Below are 24,548 nucleotides of genomic sequence, written 5' to 3' on the forward strand. Positions count from 1 at the left end.
GCCCTCACGAATGGCCCGATGTTGTTACGATCAGAGCCGAATTTGAACATTTCCTTTATCGTGTGTCCATCTGGTGTCAATTTCGGGACAGTGTGACAGGGGCTTTAAGGGACTACCAGTAAAAATAAACTCCTTTGTAATGTTTAATTGCCTGAAGTCTTGTCTTTTGTGCAAGGTTACACATTATGCTACATGCTTGATCACTAACAGAGCGAAAAGTGCCGGGAGGAATCAAACACACAGCCGCAAGCTGATGGCAGGAGATAGTGTGGATTGAAACTTAAGAAGACTTAATATAAAAAATTAATAATTTAATAATAGAGGTGTATAAAGGGTACATTTTTGAGGATCCTCCAGGCTTTTCCGTGAGATTGGATTTTTGTTCTTTCGCTCAAATGGTATTTTGATGTCTCTAAAATTGAGTCTCGGTACCCTTGTATTACTGGAATATGACTATCAAAAGGAGTTCTAACCTAAATTACATCAGCATGTGTGGGGACTACTCTGGCACTGATGTAACACAAGACCTAACATGATGAGTTGAAGCAACTGTTTGAAATTCAACACCAGACCATGGCGGTTTAAAGAATACATGAAGAGTGAATTTTATTTTGCACGTTATATCTAGAGATACTGCTTTCCTTGACTGTAGTTCTGATGAGCACCTTTTAAGAGCAGCAGGCTTTGAGCAAAGACACATTTTAACCAATAATAATCTACAAAAATAGCATTTATCCTAGAAGAAAAACAAGAAAAAGGCCTCAATATGAGGTTTATCAAACACTCTTAGGCTGAACAGAAACCGTAGCAACTGCACTCAACAGATCAGGCGCCCCAGCTAAGTGCGTGTCTTCTCTTTTTCCTGACAGTTTTGTTTTCGTTTTTTTGTACTTCCCTTCTTAACAGGGCAACTCATTTTTATGTCTGCTGTTTCTACTTGGGGATAAAGACCTATCGTATATGTCAGATGTATATGGCATGAGGAGTCCGCGGTTGAACGTGCTGGTGTGTCGGGGTCGTCTTTGAAGATCTCAGATTGGGCTTTCAGCAGGGCAACTTAATGTGTCCTATGGTGTCAAGAAGCTAAGGAGAAGATACAAGGGAGGGGGGGCATGACCTCTTCTCGTATAAGGAGATAGGATGTAAAATGGTCATATTACCTGTAGATCTTCTGAAATGAAAATGTGGACTTAAGTGCTTAACATGTTTTAGGGCCAAGCAAAGCTTTTTGGATTTGGGGGAATATTTTGTGAACTATTGTTGATTTTTCATTGGGGCCATGCAGGACTATGATTGGCTAGCTGCCAGACACCTAAACAATTCCCAACTAAAAAGGGGAAATTTGAGGTAAGCATTTTTATTTTCATTGTTCTTTCTCTTGCCATCTCCACCATCCCGGTTCCACCACTTAAATTGGTTTTAATCCCTGGGGAAATCATATTACAGTCATTGATTCATTGTGTAATCAGAAAATGGCAATACAAAACCCAGAATGTTCCAAAATAAGAACATGCATTGATAGTCAAAAATAAACAAAAGCAGAACAAATATCCAAGGGTTTTCTCTGAGGTGACTTTGTGATTATTCACAAGAGCTAGCTAGACTTTGTTTAATTCAGAATGCACACTCATCTCATTGAGTAATATTACAGGCACTTGCATCACTGGCCAGAGGAGGACAAGGGCGATAATATCCCAGGTTGCTGCTAGAAAAACCATGATGCTGCTGGCCTGGAAGCCATACAGCTTTGAGAATATAACAATAAAAACCTTTGCTGCAAATTCTGAGAATATGGCCTGGTTCGAGCTTACACCAACACCTGATTCAAACAACTAAGAAGCAACGCTGAAAATAAGCTATCTCAATAAGGCAACACACATAGCACACAAATCCCACTGGCGCTTCTGTTGGATTCCTTGTTTTTATTTCTTCAAATACCTCTCTAGCCGAGTACAAACATAAACCAAACATAGCTGGCTGATCTGTGCTGAACTGTGTGCCCCAGATATCCCAGGAAACAGTCTGGAGCTGTGTACAGATAGATTAACTGTAAAGGGATTGACACAGCCATGAAACCATATGGGAAGCATTCCAATTTAGCCCAGTGTTGGAAATATTACTCTGTTATGATATAAATGTATCCCATCTTTCTATGTTATGCTTATTCCTCATAAACCTACAACTACCGACAGAATGACAAAGCTTTTGTAATGGGGCTTCACATGTAGTGTCCTACTGTGTGATCAGCTGAGCGTGTTACAGCCTCATTGACCATAACTGGCTCCATGACTGCAGGCTCTTGGCAACTGAACGATCCGACAAGAAGACCCCTATTTTGTCAAATAATAAAAGAACAACAAGATTCCAACTAGAACAATACTGTCAACACTTATATCACACGTAAAAGTTAATAACACCGTTAAATCATTTTACACAATTCCTAGTGCCTATCCTCTACTATCATCTATCTTCCAACTCATCCATTGTCTTTATTTATTTTCAGGATTCTGGTTGCCACTTTAGTGCTGAATAGGATATTAAAACAACATAAGGAAAGGGAGCTGAAGGCAAAACATGTCCTGTGCATCAGCTATCCATAAAGCAGAGCATCACAATGAACCCAGATGATATTGAGGGTTTGAGGAGAAAGATCAAAGCAAGTCTTGCAGCTGAAATTCTCCACATCCCACATTACGGTATATGAAGCTTTACCCTTTCAACTCTCAGCTTTGTGTGACTCACTTTGTGCACACATCATTGAGGAATACAAAAATGTTCTACCTTCATTTCCCAAAGGCAGTCGTGATTTCCAGCATCCCATTTTTATTTTTAGCAAGAGATTTTTGTTTCTATGTCAGCTACTTTTGTCATGCAGCACAGTCTGTCCAGGTACAGACACCCATCAGTACCTTCATGTATTCAACATTGTAATTCTTGCAGAGAAGAGCAAGCTTACCTTGAAAATGTATCACTTACCCTTGTTGGCACTACATTTGATATTTTGCAGGGAGAAACAATGTGTTATATTTAGATTACACAGTTGAACGCTCACATGTATCATAATAGATCACACATTACCACCTTGCACCACATTGCCCCCCCATTAGCTCAGGTCAAAGCCAGACCCGCAGGAGGGGAGTATGTTCAAAAGAGTAATAGAAAAGGGAGCTTCTCATCCAGCAGTGGACTTCAGTAGGTGTCTGGCAGCTTGTCAACGCGTATTTGAGTAATTTATTGTATGAGGAGGGTTTGTCTTTCAACGCTAAATATGGAATATGTAGTTTTAGCTGAGCTACATATCTAGGTTAGTAAATGAGGGAGGGTTGGGAGGCCTGAGGCAAGTGTTGTTTGGCAACAGTTGTCAAGGGGAGGGGGAGAGAAAGAGGGGGAGTTTTTAGTTGTGTGTCGAAAATAGTTAGGGTTGGAGGGTGAACAAAATCGGTTAGTACTTTTGTAAGTAAGGGAAAGTCAGACACAAAAATGGTTGTTAGTACAGTTACAACAAAGGTTTGATTCAAACAGTAGATTAGTAACACTTTTTTAGTCAATTTAGTCAGTGATAAGTAGGTGAGGATTCTTTAAAAGTCCTCTGAAATTTGATTGCTCAAACCAGGTCCAACTTTGGACTGAATGTGTTATTTCATGGGCAAGGGTTTGTTTTGGTTAAGAGGAAACAAAATGAATCCATCCAGGCTAACAGGGTGACACACAAGCCATGCACTTAACTGGGGAGATGACAGGGATAATGTGCGGATGGGAGGAGTATTCCATTAAACACAACAAAAACAGACCCACTAGTAAATAAAAAAACAAGTAAACCATCTGGCACCATGCAGCAACATGGGAAATTAGAAGGGAAGGAAATGTAATTGCAGGGCACCACGACACCAGACAAATGGGAAAAGAAAGGTTTCAATGTAAAGGTTAAGAAAAGAAAGCAACAGAAATAAAAACCCATAGACACGTGGTCAACAGACTGACACGCGCTGGGGCTTGGGCAGCAAGTTCTCCTGTGAGTACGCTGATGGGAAGACGTTTTAACAGATGGACACATGCACATCAGATGCAGGGACACAACCACTGGATACTGGAGGTGTGGAGGTGGAAGAGGGACAGGATGGGACCAATCACAGATGAAATTAATGGAAATGAGAGGTTTTTTTTTTTAAAGAATAGAGAAAATTGAGAGGGGAGAAAGGACATCCCTGATTTGGGTGAACAGAGCAATTTGTATTCCAATGGCATGATGTGTCATAGTATCACTTTCCATGTTAGATATGGAGGAAATCTGCACCCGTACATGATTGTACTAGAATTCCCCCACATCATTTCTGATGTGAGCTTGAGATTGCATACTCATTTTCGTCAGATTTGAGCTTGAGTGAGTCACTAGATACAGAGACTCATAACACTTTCCTCCAACTCATGTGTTATGATGGATTTAGCAGATGTATTGCTTGGGGCATCAATTCTCTATTCACCCAGAAAAATGAATGTCTGTGTCCCCTCTTTACTTTTCCCTTTTTTTGTTTCAGCAAGAAAATATGTGAGGTCGTTATTCATTTTAGTAAGTTAATTTGAAGTTAAAAAAGGAAAAACAAATAAAGTGAAATAAAATAAATAAAACAGCAAGAGGGCGTGGCTAACATGTTTCATGGCCGTATTGATTATATTAGGAAATGTGATATATGTATGTATATATGTTAGCCAGGATATATACATATACATATATACTCAATGCAATCTGTATATAAAAAACAAGATTGGGAAGAGGGTTCAAGTCTCTTCATGCAAGGGGTGAGGCCAGTAAAGTATAAAATAAGTTAGTGTTAGTGTTAATGAGGGGTCGATCGCACACAGCTCAGATGTTCTCAGGCAGTTCTCGTTATGGTCTGCATCAATGGCCAGACAGCTTCATATATTGATTCGTCCAGTGAAAGCAAGTAAGGCTGAGTATGTCTACTAAGATCAGTCAACCAGATTTTTGCACTTGCCATTTTATTCTTATTTATGAGCCTTCAGTACTCTTGAATTACATTTCTGCACCCAATTAGGGGTCTAATGACAAATTAAAGCACTTTATTTAGTGCCCACATGTGTGGAAGGCCAGCACTGTGTGCAGGTGCAGGTCTAAGAACAGTCCCATCTGGTTGATTAATCAAGCTAAGGCCACTAATGGGATCAAACCCTCATTTGAGGCATACTTTATAGTGAAAGCTTTGGCCTCTGAATCAAGGGTTGTACATACTCTTCATGACTCCATAAACAACAGCATGGCCAACTAAGATAACAGGTCACTAAACGGTGAACAATTCCAAGATAGGAAGATCATCATTGCGTTTCTCTTGTGTTGTTAGAAAAGTTACTGTTTACTTGCTCTCACTGGAGTTACTCGAGTAGGCTTTTTGTGTCCCTGAGAAATCTGCTGTGTACGCTCTATTCATAGGGTTATTCTAAGAAAATAAATCAGGAGGGGACAGGGATTAACAACAAAGTAAAAAGGTAACTTTTCTAATACTCAATTGAGAAAACATTTTTTGCATTATGATTCTTTATTTCTTCATACGGATATTGTTCGAAGTAAAACAAAATAAAACAAATCAAAAGGGTCAAAAAATAAAGCAAAATAAATCAAATCTAAATAAATGTAAAATCTTTGTATTTTTGGGCAGACCTCTTTGGATGAACACGTAAAATATTTTCAGGAAGGGGAGGACTGGATGGCAATAAAAAGCAATAACATATAGAGAGGGCTAAAAGAAAACAGAGAGGTGGAGTTGTTCAGCTACCTTGGAATTGATGGCGGATTGCACTTTCAGTAAAGCAAACAGAATAGAGAGAGGTAACGGAAAACCCAGGGCAAACCAAAGTATAAGACAATTAGAATGATATCTACCATATAATGCAGTTTGTTTACCATAGCGTGTCCAATGCCTGCGTGCTTCAGGAGAAAACAGGGGGAGGAGAAAGAAAAAATAAAATGACCAACTTTAAACTTAAGAAAACACACCTCAACCCCAAAAAAGTGGAAAAGAAAAAAAGAAAATTGCGTTTTTGAAACCAGCTTTTCTTTTCATTAACAAATATGAATTTAATATTCATTGATTTCAAATAAATATTTGTCCTATTATTTATATAGTATAACATCCAAATAAAGAAATAAAGAAAGCAATTATATAATTAGGGTAATCTACCAAATGAAATAACAGGAAAGGAATAAAAGGATAACAATACATTTGTTAGTATGTAAGTCGCAAGTTAATTAGAGAAAACAACAGATGGTTCACATTCCGTGAATGACACAGTGTTAGTTTTTGAAATCATAAAAGGTAAGGGAAAAGAAAATTCACCAATGAAAAGAATCAAATTGGAAGAATTCTGAAGCTTGTTGTTAGTAAAAGAGACAAGAGTTAGAAAATCAACTTCCACAGGGGGGATTTGGGTAGTTTTGATGGGGGTGTTTGTTTAGAGTGGGGAAGGGGAAGAAGGAGAAGTTCATCAGTGTCAGGATTCAATCTGACGAGCTAATCTGGTCAGCAGCTGGCGCTGGGCTCTAGTCCATTTCAAATTGAAGTCCTTTTGTACTGGGCGAGGCCAATCATGTCTTGATCACTTGAATAGGTGCACATATCTCAGAAATGTTTCCCCAAGTAGTCATTAAGGGATTAATGTTGTTTAAGAAAGAGAAAACAAAAAAATTATTATTGCATTTTAAAAATGTACAATTGTGGTAAAAGCAAGGGTGCATTTCCAGTGATGTGAAGTCACTGGGGGCATTTAGGGAAACATCATTAATTTAGAAGATTCAGAAAAGGATAGAGAAGGATAGAGAGAAAGGCATTTCACTGAGGGTTCTGATATCTGCAGCAACCTAAAAAGGAGATGAAAAGGTCATTAGGTAACTTAATGTGGTTTTACACAATAAAGAGCAATGGGTGTTCTCCCTGGAAGGAGGAACACATACACCTGAAATGGGAAAAAAATAATAATCAATTAATAAGGCATCATGTGGCATATCAGAATTATGATAGGTGTTGTGAAGAAGGGGATTGTTCTGCACATAGAAAATGTTGCTTTACTGTCTCAGCAATATGTCGATTGTGTTGCTACAGTCACTTGTCATTGCTTGTTATCTCAGCCTATCAGCTCTATGTTGCTGTTCATGCTAGTCAGTGGTGGTGCTCAGTCAGTATACTCTGTATCGGCAGTGATAGGGTCAAATATATATCACTCAGATCTCCAATGAGTTTCCCTTCAGGGTGGAATGGACATCTAGAGGACATCTTATATTTTGATTAAAACATTTGAATTTGAGTGATCATATCTGATATCCTAGCAGGATTTGGACTAAAAGGGTGAATTCAGAAGAAAAGTATTTAGTAGTAAAAAAAAAAAACTTCTGACGTTATGAGTGAGTCTGTCAGTCTGTCCCTGTAGAATACACAGTAGGTACTGTGGGTGTTTGTGTGTGGGATGGATCACTGAGTGGAGCTGAGTCTAAGTGGCAACCATAAACAAAGTCCTCTTCATGTGGAAAACTGGTGGTTCTGAAGCATCATGCACACCCACGCTTTGATCCCAGGTCATGGTAAAAAGCTGTCACCGGTCACACATTATGTCTAATGACTCCTCGTATGCATTCATTAGGTGAATAAGATGCAGCGGTGGATGTGAATGCATGTATTTAAACTTGCACTGCTATCTCTCTGAGTTAAGAAAAACAACAGTTGACACATCAAAGAACAGATATGAAGGATAATCTCTAACAACTAGGAACCTAGCGTCAGTTTATTAAGTTAGACAAATGTTTGCTTTTAAAAGTGACAATGACTGTGAGCCTTTTTAAACTCACTGAATGAATGTCTGTGAAACAGCAGGTTAAATAAATGAGAGATCAATGGATGTGTGTTTTGTATCAGCTCTTTGGCAGGTTAAGGGATGGTTGTGAATAAATGTATTCTTCTGACGATCTTTGAATTGACATGATTGAAGTGATGGAGGAAAACACATGGTGGAAATTCAAGGAAGAGATTACATTTAGAGGAATATGTGCATGCATAGTGTCTGCCTTATCCTATACAATAAGTGTCAGTCTGTAAGTAAGCTGTATATGCATAAGAAAGGTTTTTTTTAGTTATCCTGAGCAGGTCAAAATAATATTGACTTTCCAATAAAAAAAAAAGTATTATTATTAATAAGGGGATGCATTTAACTTGAAGTTGCATAACAAAATGTGAATTTGCTGAATGAAGAAAGTATATCTGTGTTCATTTTCATTAAAATAGCACATCAATATAACAGGAATAGGATATGTAGAGGTGACTTGATTAGATGAGTGGGTTGTTGGAGGAAATTATGTTTTATTTTCCAGCAACAAATGAACCAATAGTTCCATTACAAGAAAGTCGACAGATCCACTGGGGTCAAGATTATAATAGTAGCACATAAAAAAATGCTAAATGAATGAGCTGCCACGCTGGAGAGAAGTGCAGCAAACTGAACCATTGAAAGTCACGTGAGGATCCAGCGGCTTTGCTATTATACATGTTGTACTGCATGGGGATTGTAATTAATGCTGAACTGGTACCCCATTGTCAAGATCAATAGTGCAGAAAATTAGATTTGTTCTATTTGTGTTAATGCATAGTGCTCTGGTCACTAGAGGAAATACAGTGGACTGGCAAAAAAAATAGAATCCTGGGGAGTCTAGAACCTTAAGAAGAGTAGGAATGCATTAGTATCAAAATAGACCAACTACTCATTTCCTTTTTCCCTGCACTGTACTTTTCCTGAAAGCCAAAATGCCTGGAAGCCCTGCTTTGACAGCACTCACCCCCTCGCTGTAATTGACCCATGTGGGAGAACAATTCTGTGAATGGCGATGTTTGCTGATGGAGGATTAAGCTCCCAGTCGTGTAAACAAACACGGGTCCAGACAAACACCTTCCTGCTGAAACTGTCTCTCAGGGCCCCCCCTGGGTTCCGGAATCTTCATGTATTAAGAAGTGTGAGGACGGGAGCGAATACTAATAGTGTTGTGATTCACTATCAGTTTTGCAAAGCTGTGCATTTCACAGACAGGTGAAACGGTTGAGACAAATCCTTTAACTCCTGCTGACGATCTGCATAATGCCATTCACAGTTGGCAAAGAAGTAAAATGGTGTTTCGGTCACGGTGCACTTCACTGAACTACAGCCACCAGTGAATAAGCTGGATAAATATATAATGACAAATGGATGGTTCAACCGAGCCAAGATTCCCAGTCCAGATAGATTCGTCCTTGTAACGTAGAAAGGTCTAATCATCTTTTTCCTATAAATCTGGGACTTCAGTTAGAAATAAGTGATGCAACTGATACCGTGGAATAGTATTATTGGGTGGGAGGGAAATGGGTGCTATTTTTCACTAAGCAGACATTTCACAGTTTGAATTGATGATTAGAGACTGTATGTGTACCTGTGGAAACATGAGCTCAATGTTTGTTGGCTGCATCCATATCATATACTGCCTTGCTGGGTATTTATGCGTGGGCGGTGTATAAGGCGTTCTTCTGCAGCACAGACTGTGTGAGTGACCCTGTCAGATGGAGGAGAACTGGGCTTCGATTCAAAATAGCTCTTTCAGGTACATTTGGTTTTGCGTTCATTCCAATCATCAGCCATACACTCGTGTCTGCTTCTCTCTTAATCTGGCTGGAAGTAATGGAAACCGGCAGACAGGCTTCAGGTGCAAATATAAATGTCACTGCAATTACTGTGAAGAGAAGTCTGCAAACAAACCGCGAGTGAGCGTCTGTGCATGTGTGTGCATTAAATTGCATGATTGTGTTGGTGTATTATGATGAAGGTGGTCAAAACGTTTTCCTCTTTTTCAGTTGTGCTACCTATCATACTCACCTCTATTTTACTATGTCTGACAGACTCCCTCATTCTCCATAGAAACCATCAGGAGGAGATTAATGTCAAGCAACAAGTACTTATTAATAATAAAGTAATAAACAGTTAATGATTTAACAATTGATGCACAGCTTTTATGATAAACTTCACATTTTTGAGTTGATTTTAAAGAAAGAACATTCACTAAATGCTTCTTCAGACAGATGGTTATCTAACTTAGGCATTATAGTTTAGGAATTAATCACACAATGTGGGACCTGTTTTGAGCACGTAGCTCCAGCTAGCTTATTTTATGTATGTTATATTGTATTGTATGTATTTTAAAACATGCTTTGGTGCAGCTACCAAAGGGTACAACAAACAACACTTTACCTGGATGCAGGTAACAGCCAAAGATGCCTGTAATGATGGTCCGTTCTCTTCCATAATCTCTTCCTGAATCTTTTAGCCGTTTCTGTCTCACTAGCATTTTATTTGAATGTGCTAATGGTACAGAGATTTGTTATCTGATATAGGTCTTAGAGACAGAGGGATGAATAAACATGAAAGTGCTGAAGCAGGTAGCGGCAAATGAGGCTGATGAGTGAGTGAGTGTGGGAACGCGGGCGGATATGCTAATGTAATGGAAATGTGATGCAAATTAACTTTTTCCTCCTCAAATGCACAGAACCTCTCAGTGTTGGTATCAAACAACGCGGCTGATGTATTAGCATGAGGTGTTTGTAGCCAGAGCGGAGAACAGCCTCACACTGGGCTTCAGGTGCTGACATCTGATCAACATGGGGAAAGAATCATAGGGAAAGGAAAAAAAGAAAAGCACATCCACTTACACACAACGACTGTGCCCCCACCTCCTCTCGGCTGGAACACATTAGGATTGCTTTAAATGTCAGTAACGGTGAACTCAGGAAGGATTACAGGGGTGTTAGCATGTCATTATGTACATCAAACAAATCCACCACTTCTGCCAGGCTTCAATAGCTATTCCTAACGTCACCATAAAGGAACGTCGCTGTATGTGTTAGCAAAGCCGAGCACTACACTTGGTATTTTCGATTTATCCACAAAAGCTTCAATCAGTCATTCTGAACGCATTATGAGGACTTCATTGAGATACTTATATGGGGATCGTATGTGCTGTAATAGCGTCACTATCATGTAAAATGCAGTCATGAAACCTTACAGGTGTGTAGTTGAGATCAAAATGAAAGGGGTTTAAAGATGAGTGTGTAGTGTATTCCAGGATGGCTAAAGCAAGGGGTCAGGAGATGGGGTAGAGGCCACTTTTCGCTCCAGGTGGAATTTGGTGTCATTATATTGCTAGTTTTTTCATATGTCTTTCCTCTGCGTACACAGCAGGTTTAAGAAGTAACGCAAGCATAATTCTAAATACTGCTGTACAGTAAATCAGGCAGACAATCTCTTCAATATATCAATATTATTATATTTTACTGGTGGACGTAGGAGTAAAGCAACTACTGGAGTACTCCAGCCAGGGAAAATTCACTACCAAGCAGCATTGCAGACACAGTTGCTAAGTGACAAGTTGCAGGTAAGAATGGACGTGGAGTCATGGTGAAAATGAGGGTGAAAGGGAGGGAAGAGGAGCAGCAGAGGAATTGATTAGTTCTCTCTTAGGAATAATGGCTGCCTCTTGGAGTAATGTTGGATGAGAGTGGAGGAAGATGATGAATGGACTGATGGATGAGGAGCAGGGAGGGTTATTGCAGCTGATCAATGCTTGGTGAAATGGATGAATAATCTGAACAAGTGAGAGAGGAGTAGCTATAACAGACGAGAAAGAGGTGGGGAGTGTCCAGGCTTTCATATTGATTAAAGGGGGAGGGGGGCAGTCTCATTCTGTCATCTCACATGAAATAAATGCGTTTACTCCCTCAACATGCTCTGCCACTTAAAACATGATTTCTTAAACATGGTGATGTCTTAGTAACATGTCAGTTACTGGATGATGAATGAAGGACTTAAAACACTACGGTACATTTGGAAAGTCATCTTTTTTAAAAGGGATGATGATCACAGCTCATGTGGAACACCTTAATAAACTAATAAATGACAATAAGTCTACCTGATTAATTTTGCGGTCATGATACAAGTGTTACAACATTGTCCACTTTTGGTGGTTTTTTATCAAAGGTTTTCAATCCCTTGACTTGGCCTGTTTCTCTATAAAACGACCTTATTGTAGAAGAAAGGGTGTATTCAGGCGCAGCGTAGAGCTGTGTTGTGTGTTGAATATGAACACATACAGTTAGCCCGCAGCAATTTATATTATGTATGGCAGACATGCATGGAGGCCAGAGGAAGTTTGGAATTTGATGGGGCGTGTTTGTGCGTGCTTGCTCAGCTGAATTACTGTGTTTGCCTTATTGGATTGTATCTTGTGTAGTCCTGGTGCTTATAAAGTTTGTGTGCATTAAGTTTTATTAACCATTATTGACTGGGTGTGCTTGAGTGTAAACAACCGCATGCTGCCCGTGGATTCACAATGGTCCAAACTTTGAAAGTATCTCCTTCCCCCTGGACACTGCTGATGTTGATACTTGTGTTAGTCATGCTTACTAACTTCCTTGTTTTTGCTTATTCAAGGAAAGTCAAGCCCTGTTGTGGTTGCAAGATAGCTAAAGCACTAACATGTCCTATTAGGGGATTGCAGATATGAAGGTTTTCCTATTGAGGTTGAATCAGTAGTTTTTTTTAAATCAATCTAGGATAGGGCAAAAAATCCATATACTTATTTCTTTGTTGATTTTTGAGGCTGTATTGTCCCCAAAAAAAGAAAAAAAAATCCAGTTTCTCTGAAAATACCCCAGTGGATTCTAATATGGTTCATAGTGGTCACTTCCTACATTATGGTTGCAATTCTCAACGTGACGTTTGCTAACTTGATTCCGATGAAGATCAAAGCTTGCCTTCTCCAACTAGACGGTGGGCCGGGGGCTGAACATGCATTTAGCACGGAGATAACTAAATCAGTTTGATCCATTAGTCAATCTAATAGCTGCATCCAAGGTCCACTTATATGAAAAGAGATGTGAATGGCTGGGGTAAAGAACGTCAAGGTAGACAGAAGGAGAGGGACAGCTAGAGACATGAGGACTGATTATACTGTAAGTGAGAGAAAAAAGGGAGGAAAGGGTGACAGTGACACAGAAAAAGGGAATATAAAAAAGACAGATATTGAGTTCAGAGGTTTCTCTCTTTTGACGCTGGCTAAGCTTCTGGCCCAGTTCTGTGACACAGTCGATGTAGAATATTCTGGTTGTAAAGTGACATTGGGGAATGCAAAAGAAATCGTGCTTCCGTTTTTTTTCCCTTAGTAAAACAAACCGCTGTCTCTCTTTCTGTGCTCCCCCCATCCTCCCACTCCTCTGATATTCCTTTAGTCTCAAATAGCAGCACTGCACTTCATTTCCCACTCTCTGTTGTGCACACAATCATCATCTCACTCTCTCTTCCTCTGATGAACAAACAAAAATACAGACATACAAGCGCGCACTTCCTCTTCTCTGCCAGTGTGTGTCTCATGTTTCCTCTGACTGCCTGTGGTGTCCGTTGGGATGCTAGTGCCTGTTAAGCATGCAGACAGGCCGCTGTGATGTGAGGCCATTCATTTTCCAGTGATCGTCTACATGGAAAGTTAGCCTTACTTTACATTGGTTTATTTCTATCTATCCAGTAAATTGGAAGCACGATATCCATCAGTATCTTTACGCCATGGAATATCTATAATATGAACAAAAACACTTTTTTTGCATTCTGTAAATGTCACGCAAATACCATAACAAAAGCTACACTATAGTAAATGACATATTACAAATGTTTAACCACATGATGCAGTAGTCATAGCTGTGAACACAAAAAAGATGTCCACCAATTGATGGCACTCTGCTCCTGCTACTGACTGACATCAGTAACTCTACATCCATGTCGTACCATAACTAATCTGGGTTCCAGTCAATGAACAGTTGCTCTATTTGCTGGTTGCACTTTTAATGCCATGGGAATAGTGATTATGCATGAGGAGAGGAAGCTGATAAAAACATCTGCTGGCTGCTCTCATTTCATTTGATGTCCCCATCTCACTGCTGGCAATGCTATTAGAACCTGTATGCAAATCTAATGTTTGAAGGCCATGCATTAACTATCAGACATTCATCAAGACTCCCACTGAACATCCGCCTCTACCTGATCTGCACTTGCTCTGCTGCTCTCTGCAATACACATACACACACACGCAAAGTGATTGATTGACTTTGAAATATTTTAATGACAGTAATGGGTAGGAACATAACAACACAGGCGCCAGTGGTTTTAGTTGATGTTCAAAGTACTCTCAATAGACTTGTGGCTGGTATTTCTAGTTGTCAAAGCTAAAAGTTATCCCAACATCAATACTCACAGACCATACAGCACAATGAAGAATGAGAGTTTCATATTTAAAGTATGAATTGTGCTTGGATTGCTTTAACTGCTAGATTTATGCTGACTTGTATTCCATCGCACAATTATACATATATGTTTGACCTACTTACACAATATGTTCTATTTTACTGCAGTGTATCAGATACATATATCATTTTCACCACAAGACACCCTGACATTCCATCTTTGTCTTTTCCCTACGCCTTTCTGGATTTGCCCTTTGCCTCCCAGAGGACGGTGGTCATCAGTGCTGAACTCGACAAGATGTCTGTGACAGTAGATCAGCATGTCAAAGGGAGGGAGGATGTGAGTGAGGGATCCCTTGCTCCTTATACAAACCAATATGTGCATTGGGTGGGGTACAATGTGTGTGAATTGTGGGGAGAGAGTTGCAGTGATGAGAGGTCAAGGCGTGTGTCCTTGTCTGCCTATCATCTGTGCTCTGTAGAGATTAGCCCCTCTCTTGGAGCAGTACTGCCATATGCCACCAAGGGGAGCTCTGAAGCTGTGATCATCTGTTAGGAATACAGCATGTCTCCCCCATCCTCCCCCTTCTCTTCTCTCTCTTGGCGGAGAGTCCCTATCACCTCACCTAATTCTGTCTGCTTCATTTTATCCTACACAAAGCTGACAAATTCATAGGTTTTGTGGAGAAAGGATGGAAAATATACACACAGAGAGAGAGGGGAGAGAGTGGGTGAGGGAGACTGGCTGGTGAGAGCTCAGAGGCTTTACTTATTTTGGAGCTTACTGATGCAGCTGTAGATATGTATGACGTTGCAAGACCCATTAAGAACAACAGACAGAGAGTGGATGAGACTGTTGAGACCACTACGATAGCCGCAGCTGGAATCTAACGCTCGTCTTTTAGATGGTGGGGTACTTGTAATGCAAGATATCATGTTAGCTCCAGTGGGAAGACCAGCGGAAAAAAAGAATGGTGTGTTTGTGTGGATGGACTTGCATAGCATTTGCATTTGTAAATTAGATAATTAATAGCACACTGAAAACAGAATGTGGACAAATTGTTAGCAAAGTGCGATACAATTGAAATTAGCAGCCTAGCATTATATACATTCTTTGCCCAGCTTATATTGGTTAGTTTTGGTTAGACTGACATGGAAGTTTACATTTTAATGCAAGGTGTTTTTAAAGGCGAAGTTTGTATAGTTGGTGTTCATTATTGTGTCCACCATTTGCAGTCATTCAACAAAATACATTGTTTTGCATAAAATGCACAGAGTATAAATTATGTAAAATTTGATATGCATCTCTTGATGAAACACAGAAACAAACTATTGTTCTTTAGTCTAGATATGATTGACCTTTGTCATAAAGCTTAAGGCTTATGGTGCCTTGCTAATGTAATAGACACTATTTGCAGCTTTTAGAATATCATGTTAAAGAGAAATATATTGTGTTCAATTGTTTCAAAGTAAATTCAAGTTAAGAAATGTGCAGTAATGTACACATGCAGTAAACATTTATTTTGCACCAGCATACATTTTGAATGATGATACAAACAGTGTTGTCTAATTTTAAGTGTTATTGATCGTTGTTAAAATATGTAACATCTTGCTCCCCTGGTGACACTAAATAATACCAATAACAAGCATGTTCTATTAATATGTTTTAACTATAAATGCACTTATATAAATATATATAAAACCAAAAAGAGACTTATAGTCATTTATTTTACTGTTTAAAAGACGATACACTTATTTAGTGAATGCACTTAAATGCCTTGGCTTGCGAGTATTTATTGATCAGCTAGGTATCAGGGCGGCAGCAAACACAGGGTCAAAGGTGGTCAATATAATTGATACCCCGTCCTTTTGTCTCTCGGTGGGGATGGCCTGGTGTAAATCTAGAGAGCTCTTTAACACTTAGGCCACCTGTTATGTCAATTACAGTGATCCACTGAGGATTCAAGCTATTATGCGAGTTAATAGAGATTGCTGGGAAGCTCAAACCGTAGTTAGTTCTAGTTCAAGGCATGGACTGAGTGCTGGTGCTATACATCTACTCAGCTACATTAGGTTTCCATATGAAGATCGAGGACAAAGTGAGATTAACATAATACTACACTATGTGCCTGCTGTTTTTATGTGAGCAACAGGTGCGTGTATGTAAGTTTACGATCAAGTGATTTAACTCATAAGCTTTAAACAATACACGTCATAGACACAATTATATTCAAAGCTGTATTTAATAAAAAAGGATAGGAATCATTTAGTTAAAAAAGTATAGGTATAAGATTGGTAGACAGACAAGGCAGATAATAGTGTTTCAATGTACGTGCATGTGTTACTTATTGTGCTAATGCTGCAGTTGGTAGGTGGGTTGGCTCCTGCTGTAAATCTTTAAAACTGTGTTGGCCTCCCAAATTCATTAAGCTAGTCTCACCCCGCTGATCACACTGAGCTCTAAAGCATAACATTTTGATCCCTGTGATGCTGTATTAAGTTACCACACTGAAATATCTCATATTATTGCATTATGATTGACATTCTTATGTCTAGTTGGCATGGACATTTCACCCTATAATTTAACAGCACTTAGTTCACATTAAAAACCAGTTTGTATTCCTTCTTTAGCCTCTTAAGGTCCAACAGTTTGAAAAAACCCCACCCCCATCCTCTTTCTTAGGATGTTTTTGCAGGCACACACAAAGAAGTAAAACTTTGTGTTAATGCATTCACATCAGGCGCTTTTGCATTTGCTGCAACTTACAATTTGTGTTATTAAGTCTGACAAGCCATTCATTCCAATTAGAATTACTACAAAAAATGTGATAAGTAAGCACGGCAAGTGTAAGTGAAATTGATTGTATCTCACTGATGGTATCTGCAACTGCCAATTGATGACCTGGTGCATCCAAAGAGTCTCAAGCATGCCGCGTGTGTACTGTATGTGTGTACTTAGTAAGTGTATACAATTAAACTTGTAAGAAGCAGAGGAACACTGCAAGTCACACACAGACATGCAGGTTGCTGGGGCTCTTTGGTTTTCCATTAGCTAAAGGTCTGTAAAGATGTGTTAGGTAATTTGTTCAGAAAGGGTTTAAGTGCATTGTCACCTTTGATATATTAGGGTGCATTCCATTTGTGTAGCTGAGTACATTATGTGCATACATACTGAGGAGAGCACTTTCTCCACTTGCTCATTAATAACAATACAAAACAACGTCCTGGGTAGAACTCTAAATGTGCAGATTTGTCTTTGTTTGCAACATGATGCATATTTACTCACTCGGATTGGGATTTTAGTATCATTTTCACTTGCAATGTGTCTTATCTTCAATTATTTGCTTCTGAGTGACCTTTGGAATTGAAAGTGAGATAGATCTTTGGTCATTTTATAGAATAACATGAAGCCAATTAAAGACAGACACAAACAGCACCAGCTTTCTGTTCAACATCAACCTAGAAAAAGAAAAATGTGGTGTTAAGATGGCTAGCAATCAAAAGTAGAGGACAGAAGAAAGACGAGACCAGCACTCCCCGTGAGCTCTGTGAGAGAGAAAAGACAGAGTAAAGAAGAGTCAAAGGAAGCAGCAAAGATAAGTTGTGTGACGGACAGAGGCACCACTCCAACTGTGGTGGCCCTGGATTACACGGGCAGTGTTTACCTGGCGCAGGTTGCGGGTGACGCGCACATCGTGCCAGGTGTTGTCGTTGAACTTGCCGTTGACGGGCTCCACCAGGGCCTCGAAGGCCCCCGAGCCCAGGTTGATGACCAGCCAAACGGCGCCGCTCTTCAGGGACAGGTTCACGTAGTCTGCCGATTTGCCGGTGTGCAGCATGAGGCCGTTGCGCTGCAGCGTGCGGAAGGACAGCGTGATCTCGTCGGTGCTGCTCTGGATGGGCGTCAGCGACAGGTCGTAGCAGAAGAACTCGTTGCCCTTGAAGGTGGCTACTGACTCTTCCTTACCTGGAGAAAAAAGATGAGAGGAAGAAAAGGAAAGGTAAGTAAAATAAAAACTCTATGAATGCAGGATTAGAGTAATATTATGTCTTGTAGTGTTAAAAACCCATATTCCAGCTATTAAAAGCCAAATAGGGTCTCTGAGCAGATTAACTTCTGAACACTGGTATTGCTCACAGGATCTCATGGGTAAAATATTTTGAGATGAAACCGATTAGCTATGGTTATTAATTCCAGTGTTACAACATGAATTGTTGCTGCGGCCCTAATGCTTGCAAGAAATGTTCGCATCATGAAAAATTCACGGGGCAAAAATAACACTTCTTTCACTTAACAAATACATGAAAGGCACATAATAGAACCGTATGAGAGCTCCTGAGACGGTATGAGAGAAAACAGAGAGCAAATAATAGGGGGAGCATGAACGTCGAACAGAAAGGGAATAATAGGTGTTGACAACTTTGCTAATGCCTGTCAGTCTGTCTGCAGCATATGGCCTCTTTCCACTGCAGGGAGCGCCTTCACATACTACCAGTCAAAACAGCGAGTTCGTACAATGGACAAGTGTCAAACAGAAGCCTAACAGCAGCAGGGGAGGACACAGTGCATCAGTCAGGAACCGATGGAACACCTGCCGCTGTCACAACATGAAGTACCACTGCAACAAAATCACAGCAGTGACACCTCAATCACAGGAGTGTGAACACTGGAGCCACTGAGCATGAGATGAGCTTTTATCTAGTTATCCTTATTGTCTCCTATAATAACATTTACATACTGTACAGTGTATTATGTATTGTTTTAATTTTATTATTTGGATCATATCATATATTTCCCCATGTCTTGTACTATAGTAATGACCCCAATGTTATATTGATTTATATAAAATAATACAAAGAGTGGTTACAACAAATCCTGAAATAGTTGGTGCAGATGCCCATAAGAATGGCATATCTCAACTCTTGAATAACTCTTCAACACTCATTGGCTACACAAATCTACTGGTTTTCCAACATGAACTGTGATATGAAGTGAAACTCAACTTCCTGTGTTCATTTGCCCCTGTGCACCTCTGTTTCCCTGGGGGGCCAGATTGAAGATCCTGCCTCAGGTAATGAGGTTTAGGGCTGAATCAGGAAGGAGAGGGTGGATCATCAAATCTAGTTTATCCTGAAGTTCCATTACAGGAGGATAGCTCCTAGACCTCAGTGCATTTCCCCGGGGAGGGAGGCTGGAGCTGGAGGGGGGGGGCTTGGGGGGCTGGTCAGCTGGCAGACAGATTGAAAGCCAAATTTCATGAGCGAGTGAGTTTGCCATAGGAGCAATCTGAGGTGAGAGGATAGTGGAGATGGATAATGTGTGTCCATGTCATAGCTGTGTACTTTGTACTGAGATATGGCCATGGAAAGGTCAAGGTGTGGTAGCCTACATGAGGAAAAGTTGATTACACTATTTTATTAATGCCAAGAAAAGAAAAAACTGCTGCCTGGAAGTCACATGAAAAGGTAAAGCAAAAGGAAAAGTGAGAGGCAGAAGAGTGCTTTGTTAAATGACACACTAACTGCTATACTTCTGGAACATTAAAGGGAATGCTATCGCTCCCTTTGAGGAAAACGTAGACACATACTATGGGTGCATGCACTTGTATAAAAGAAAAAAACATTTCACATGTAGAGGAAAAAAGAGGAAGTGAGAGACGAAACGGCATCAAGACAGAGACAGGTACTTAAAAGAGCATTTTGGCTGAAATTGAAATTTAGAGCAATCTCAACTGAAGTGTGAATTGTTATCGAAAAAAGGCATCAAAGGAGGAAGAGGAAAGAGATGAAGAGGAAAAATGACACGGAGGAAGAAAAAGCAAATCCCCCAAGAGCAGCCTTCTGGCGGTGCCTGCGATGCTGATGTAGGAAGAACAAAAGCGTGGCAAATGGACCACAGCAACCATTTTCAATTATGTATTAAGTTGGGCCCTCCTCCCAAAGTATGGGCTGTTTAACGGTAAGCAACAAACAGCTTGTGATTGCTTCCATGGGCTCAGCAAGATGGAGCCGCATGCAAAAAACTTTCTTTTGTTTACGTCTGTTTAATGAATAGAAGGCTGAGAGGATGAGATAAAGCTGGAGGGGATCAGGGAGTGACAGGAGAGGACGAGGGGGGGAGGGGGGGACCGTTTGCACTGTTGCACGCGGCAGTCTGTTCACGATGCCAACAATGTTCCTTCATACATTTTTCATTCTTTATATCATTTTTGTTCTTAAATGTAGGAGTTACGAAAACTAATTGACAAAGCCAGGAATGTAATAATGTGTTATCCAACATTTGACACCATTTTCTCGCATATTGAGTTAGGTCATTCCCTGTATCTCTTTTGCCCAGCAAGTCACTACTGCTCTTCCACACTGGAAAAGCCTTTCTTCTAGTTTCCCAGGAGAGAAAATAGGATCACTGCAGCCTTGACTTTCAAGAAACGTGAATTAATGCAAGAAATGCCTCTTTTCTGTCCTTCTCTGAAAACACCTAAGCTCTGTTGAATATGCTGTCATTGCTGTACATCCGTTTCTCCTTTTACATCTACTTTGCATCTCCATCTCATCCTCTCGCTCCCATGGTAGCACTTTTGTGATTACCGGCACATACACACTTGGACTATCGTTGTGCGCTTTTCACTCAGATCAAATCTCTATCCATAGAAGCCCAAGAGTCGACGCTGTAGCCAGAGGTAAGACAAGACACACACGCACGCAGCAGAGACTTAAGTGCTGTCAAGGTCTCAATTAACCTCACAGAAGGCCCTGACTACATTACAGAAATGACTCATTTGAAATGTAGCCACCCGTAATAGCATCTCTATTATTAATTAGATGTTCAGCTCCTCTGGAATTTGATTTCATTGCAGTTAGTAGCCAGACCTCTAGTAGTGGGTATTTTGAGGGGTCAAACATTATACTCATCCATCTTCTCCCACTTCTCTTTAAGCGGGAGAAGATGGATGGATGGAAACATTATACTCCCGGTGTTGATGCAGAGTGGTCCAACCATCATTTGATTCATGACTAATCACTCGGTAATGAAGTGCTTATCATTCGTCCGAATGTATCCGCCAGCTGTATTCCATGACGCAAGCACTCCATGCTGTTTCTCCTATGCGTCACATTTAGAAGTTCAGTGGCTTCCAAAATGTGAATACACAAGACAAAAATGTAAACCCAGACTAACTTATTCTGCTGATACAAACAGTATTGTTGGAGCTCTTGTTGGCTTGGATGGATGAGGGTTTAAGCAGCCATATAGTGGCACTGTTAGCGCAGCTCTTTTTGCAATATCTAAACATAAACCCCAGCTTTAAAGTGTTGCTCTCTAGCTGACATCTGATTTTGCTTGAAAAACATTAAGATTGTTACCAAAGCATCAGTACAACATCACCCCTTTCTTTTCCAGGCACTCAAAAGTCTGATCCGACTCCCTATCCATGTCAGATCTGGCTTTAAGGTACTTCTGATGCCTTAAAAAAGTGTAAATTGGCACACCATTTCATACCCATGTGATCTCCTTAAACTTGATATTCCAGCTGTGCTTTCTGATCTAAGAATACAGGGCTCCTGCCTGTCCCTAGAGTTAAAAATAAAAAGCAGGATGCCTTCCCCATCGTGCACTCTGTCTTTGAAATACCCTACCTGTTGATATCAGACTCTGCTGAGGCCCCTTAAAAGCCACACTTTAATCTTATATGTACACTTTCAGTTGCTTCTTCTTTGATTGCAACAGGCCTTAAACCTGTTTCATGTTATTTGGTATAATGTGCCTTATACTACTATCACTCAGGCAGGAATACTTAAAACCTTATAATAATAGACTATGTTTATCCGGACAATAAGTATATTCCGAGCTGTGTGCATATCTCACTTTAAAGGGGACCTATCATGCAAAATGCACTTTTGTACATGAATATGTGTCCCCCGGTGTGTCAGGGAACTCACCAAGTGTCAGAAAACACAACCCTCTCTATTTTCCTCCATACCCAAAATCTCTAAAAACGGGGCTGCAACAGAGCTGATACAGATTTGAATTGTTCTGACGTCAGAAAAGGGGTGCTCCGCCTATATGGGCAACTCTCCACCTATCAGGGGGGTTGGGCCACGGCGACTGCCGCTCGAAAGCGCTGGAGACGCTGTAGTACATATGCCAGGCCTGTAAGTGGCGCTGTAGTCTGCCACAAAAGCAGCGAAGAAGATTTCCCGCGCATGGTTGCCATGGTTGCCCTTCTGTTTATTCTCCGCTGTGGCTCTTTTTCTCCGACCGTGCGGCAGAGTTTCAATCGGTCAACATGTCCGTTAAAGTTTAAATCTTCCGGACAAAATTAGAAAAGTGCCGGTCAAAGGTCTTCTTTGTCATTTATTGAGCTTTAAAACAAATGAATAACGACTCTGTATAATAATAAAACATGGAGGACGGAGCCTCTATTTTCCTCCCCCTCTTCTGAGAGCCCAGCAGCTGATAAGAGCACGCTCCCCTCTCCTGCAGGCATGGCTAAAATACAGGATCTCTTTGGTATTTTGAAAAAAAAACTTCACAGACATGTTTTATATAGGTATGGCCCTACAATATATTTGTCAAATATAGCATGATAGGTCCACTTTAAGTTTACTCCTACTATCCCCTCTTCGACTCGTGCTTCTCTGTGCTGGGCCATCATCCACACTGACTTGTTCCAGATGTTTCCATCAGTATTGTTATCCTCAGGATGTATCCCCTACTCTTGTGTCCGTTAGCGACACCTGAAGTCTCTTTCTGACCCTTTGCCTATATAAGTTTCACAACATTGATTAGATAGCCTCAACTGCTAACTCTGTCACAATAATGCTCTCATCAAAAGCTAAGCACTTGCCGTATTTGTCATGTCAAGCAGAAAGTACTGTGCAACCCCTGGTGTTCATTATTCTCCAAGTGTGAGGGGGAAGAGAAAGGGAGCAAGAGGACGGAGCTTCAACCCAAGCGTGATCAAAGTCATTATTAACTTGGACCAGTCTATAGTTGTATATTAACGTTAGCTTTGCTGGGAGCCCTAAGCATCAATATGTGACAATAAGTAAGCTATCTAGCTTGCATGCACTGCAATGAATTGTGATATATTGTTATTAATAACAAGTGTCCCCACTCTGGAAAAACACAGATTCATAAATGGTGATATAGTGTCATGTGAACACAATTACAATACGTGTTTGTCAATGGCGCCATGAAAGTGCCATTTCCGGCTGTTCTTTGGTGGATATTACAGTAATAAAAGTGCAATGCAGCATATGTTATTAAATTGGATTCAGCTCAGACTGAGAGAGAGAGAGGGAGCATGTTTAATAAGATGAGCTGCATGAATGGTTCCATGCAAACTTGTGTGGTGCATTAGTCAACGCATAATGAACCTTAACATACTGCTTTTTGGCCGATTGGATTACATATTGGAAGTAATTAGGTAGTTTTAGGGGAATTCAAAAAAGAAATAATGGAATAAGACAAGTGTGTATGTGTGTGAAATCATCTAAAAACCTAGATGACCGCATGCTGGCAAATCATCTCGTCACATCGCATTAACTCCCTGTTCTAACACACACACACACACACACACACACACACACACACACACACACACACACACACACACACACACACACACACAAAGTCACCCTATATTAGTTTCCGACGAGTGCCATCCACCCCGCAGAGAGAGTATAAGACAGCTTAAGAGAAACGATTCAACAGTGAGATGAGAGAGAGTTTGGTGGGAAATGTATGGGGCATATGAAAGCTTTGATGCTGCTTCATGAGTCAGACAGGCCCGCCGGGTCCAAAAACACTGGCGTGTGTCCTGTGCTAGCTCCGAGCCATATGTAAAGGCCTGAGAACTGATGGGGAACATGTTTGTTTGCCTATTAAATGCTTGGCCAGAGTAAAAAACTTGCACACAAAAAGAAACTTAACAAACAAGTCAATATAAATATGAATAAACTCAAGTACTAGGAAATGATACAATTACATATCCCTTTATACCCACAGATGTTTGCAAACTAAAGGACAAACATTCATCTTAAGAAGAAAAAGAAAGAATAAAAGCCAAAAAATAAAAAGACAATGACCAAGGGAAAGCCAAGAAGATAGATGCAATGCAGATTGTATGAAAAGTGGGGTGAGCTCTAATGTGAAAGGGTGGTGCAGAGAAACTGCTGAGTGGGGATGATTGATAGATTGCTCAAATTTCTGTGCCCCCTCCCATCTTTATATATTACTCC

At 40.3% G+C, this 24,548-nt stretch overlaps 1 protein-coding gene across 1 annotated transcript in view; it reads right to left on the reverse strand.

The window, feature by feature from the left end:
* The window catches only part of LOC104966411 (neurexin-2-like), a 36,932-nt gene that overhangs the window by 10,934 nt on the left and 1,450 nt on the right, over positions 1 to 24,548 (reverse strand). The window contains exons 2-3 of the mRNA XM_010795598.1: positions 17,972 to 18,273; positions 5,918 to 5,941 (exon numbers count right to left, since the gene is read on the reverse strand). Of these exons, the coding sequence (XP_010793900.1) occupies positions 5,918 to 5,941; positions 17,972 to 18,273 (326 nt within the window). The remainder of the gene's footprint in view (positions 1 to 5,917; positions 5,942 to 17,971; positions 18,274 to 24,548) is intronic.

This window comes from Notothenia coriiceps, unplaced genomic scaffold, assembly GCF_000735185.1.
Source record: "Notothenia coriiceps isolate Sejong01 unplaced genomic scaffold, NC01 NC01_scaffold00037246, whole genome shotgun sequence".
Classification (NCBI taxonomy): domain Eukaryota; kingdom Metazoa; phylum Chordata; class Actinopteri; order Perciformes; family Nototheniidae; genus Notothenia; species Notothenia coriiceps.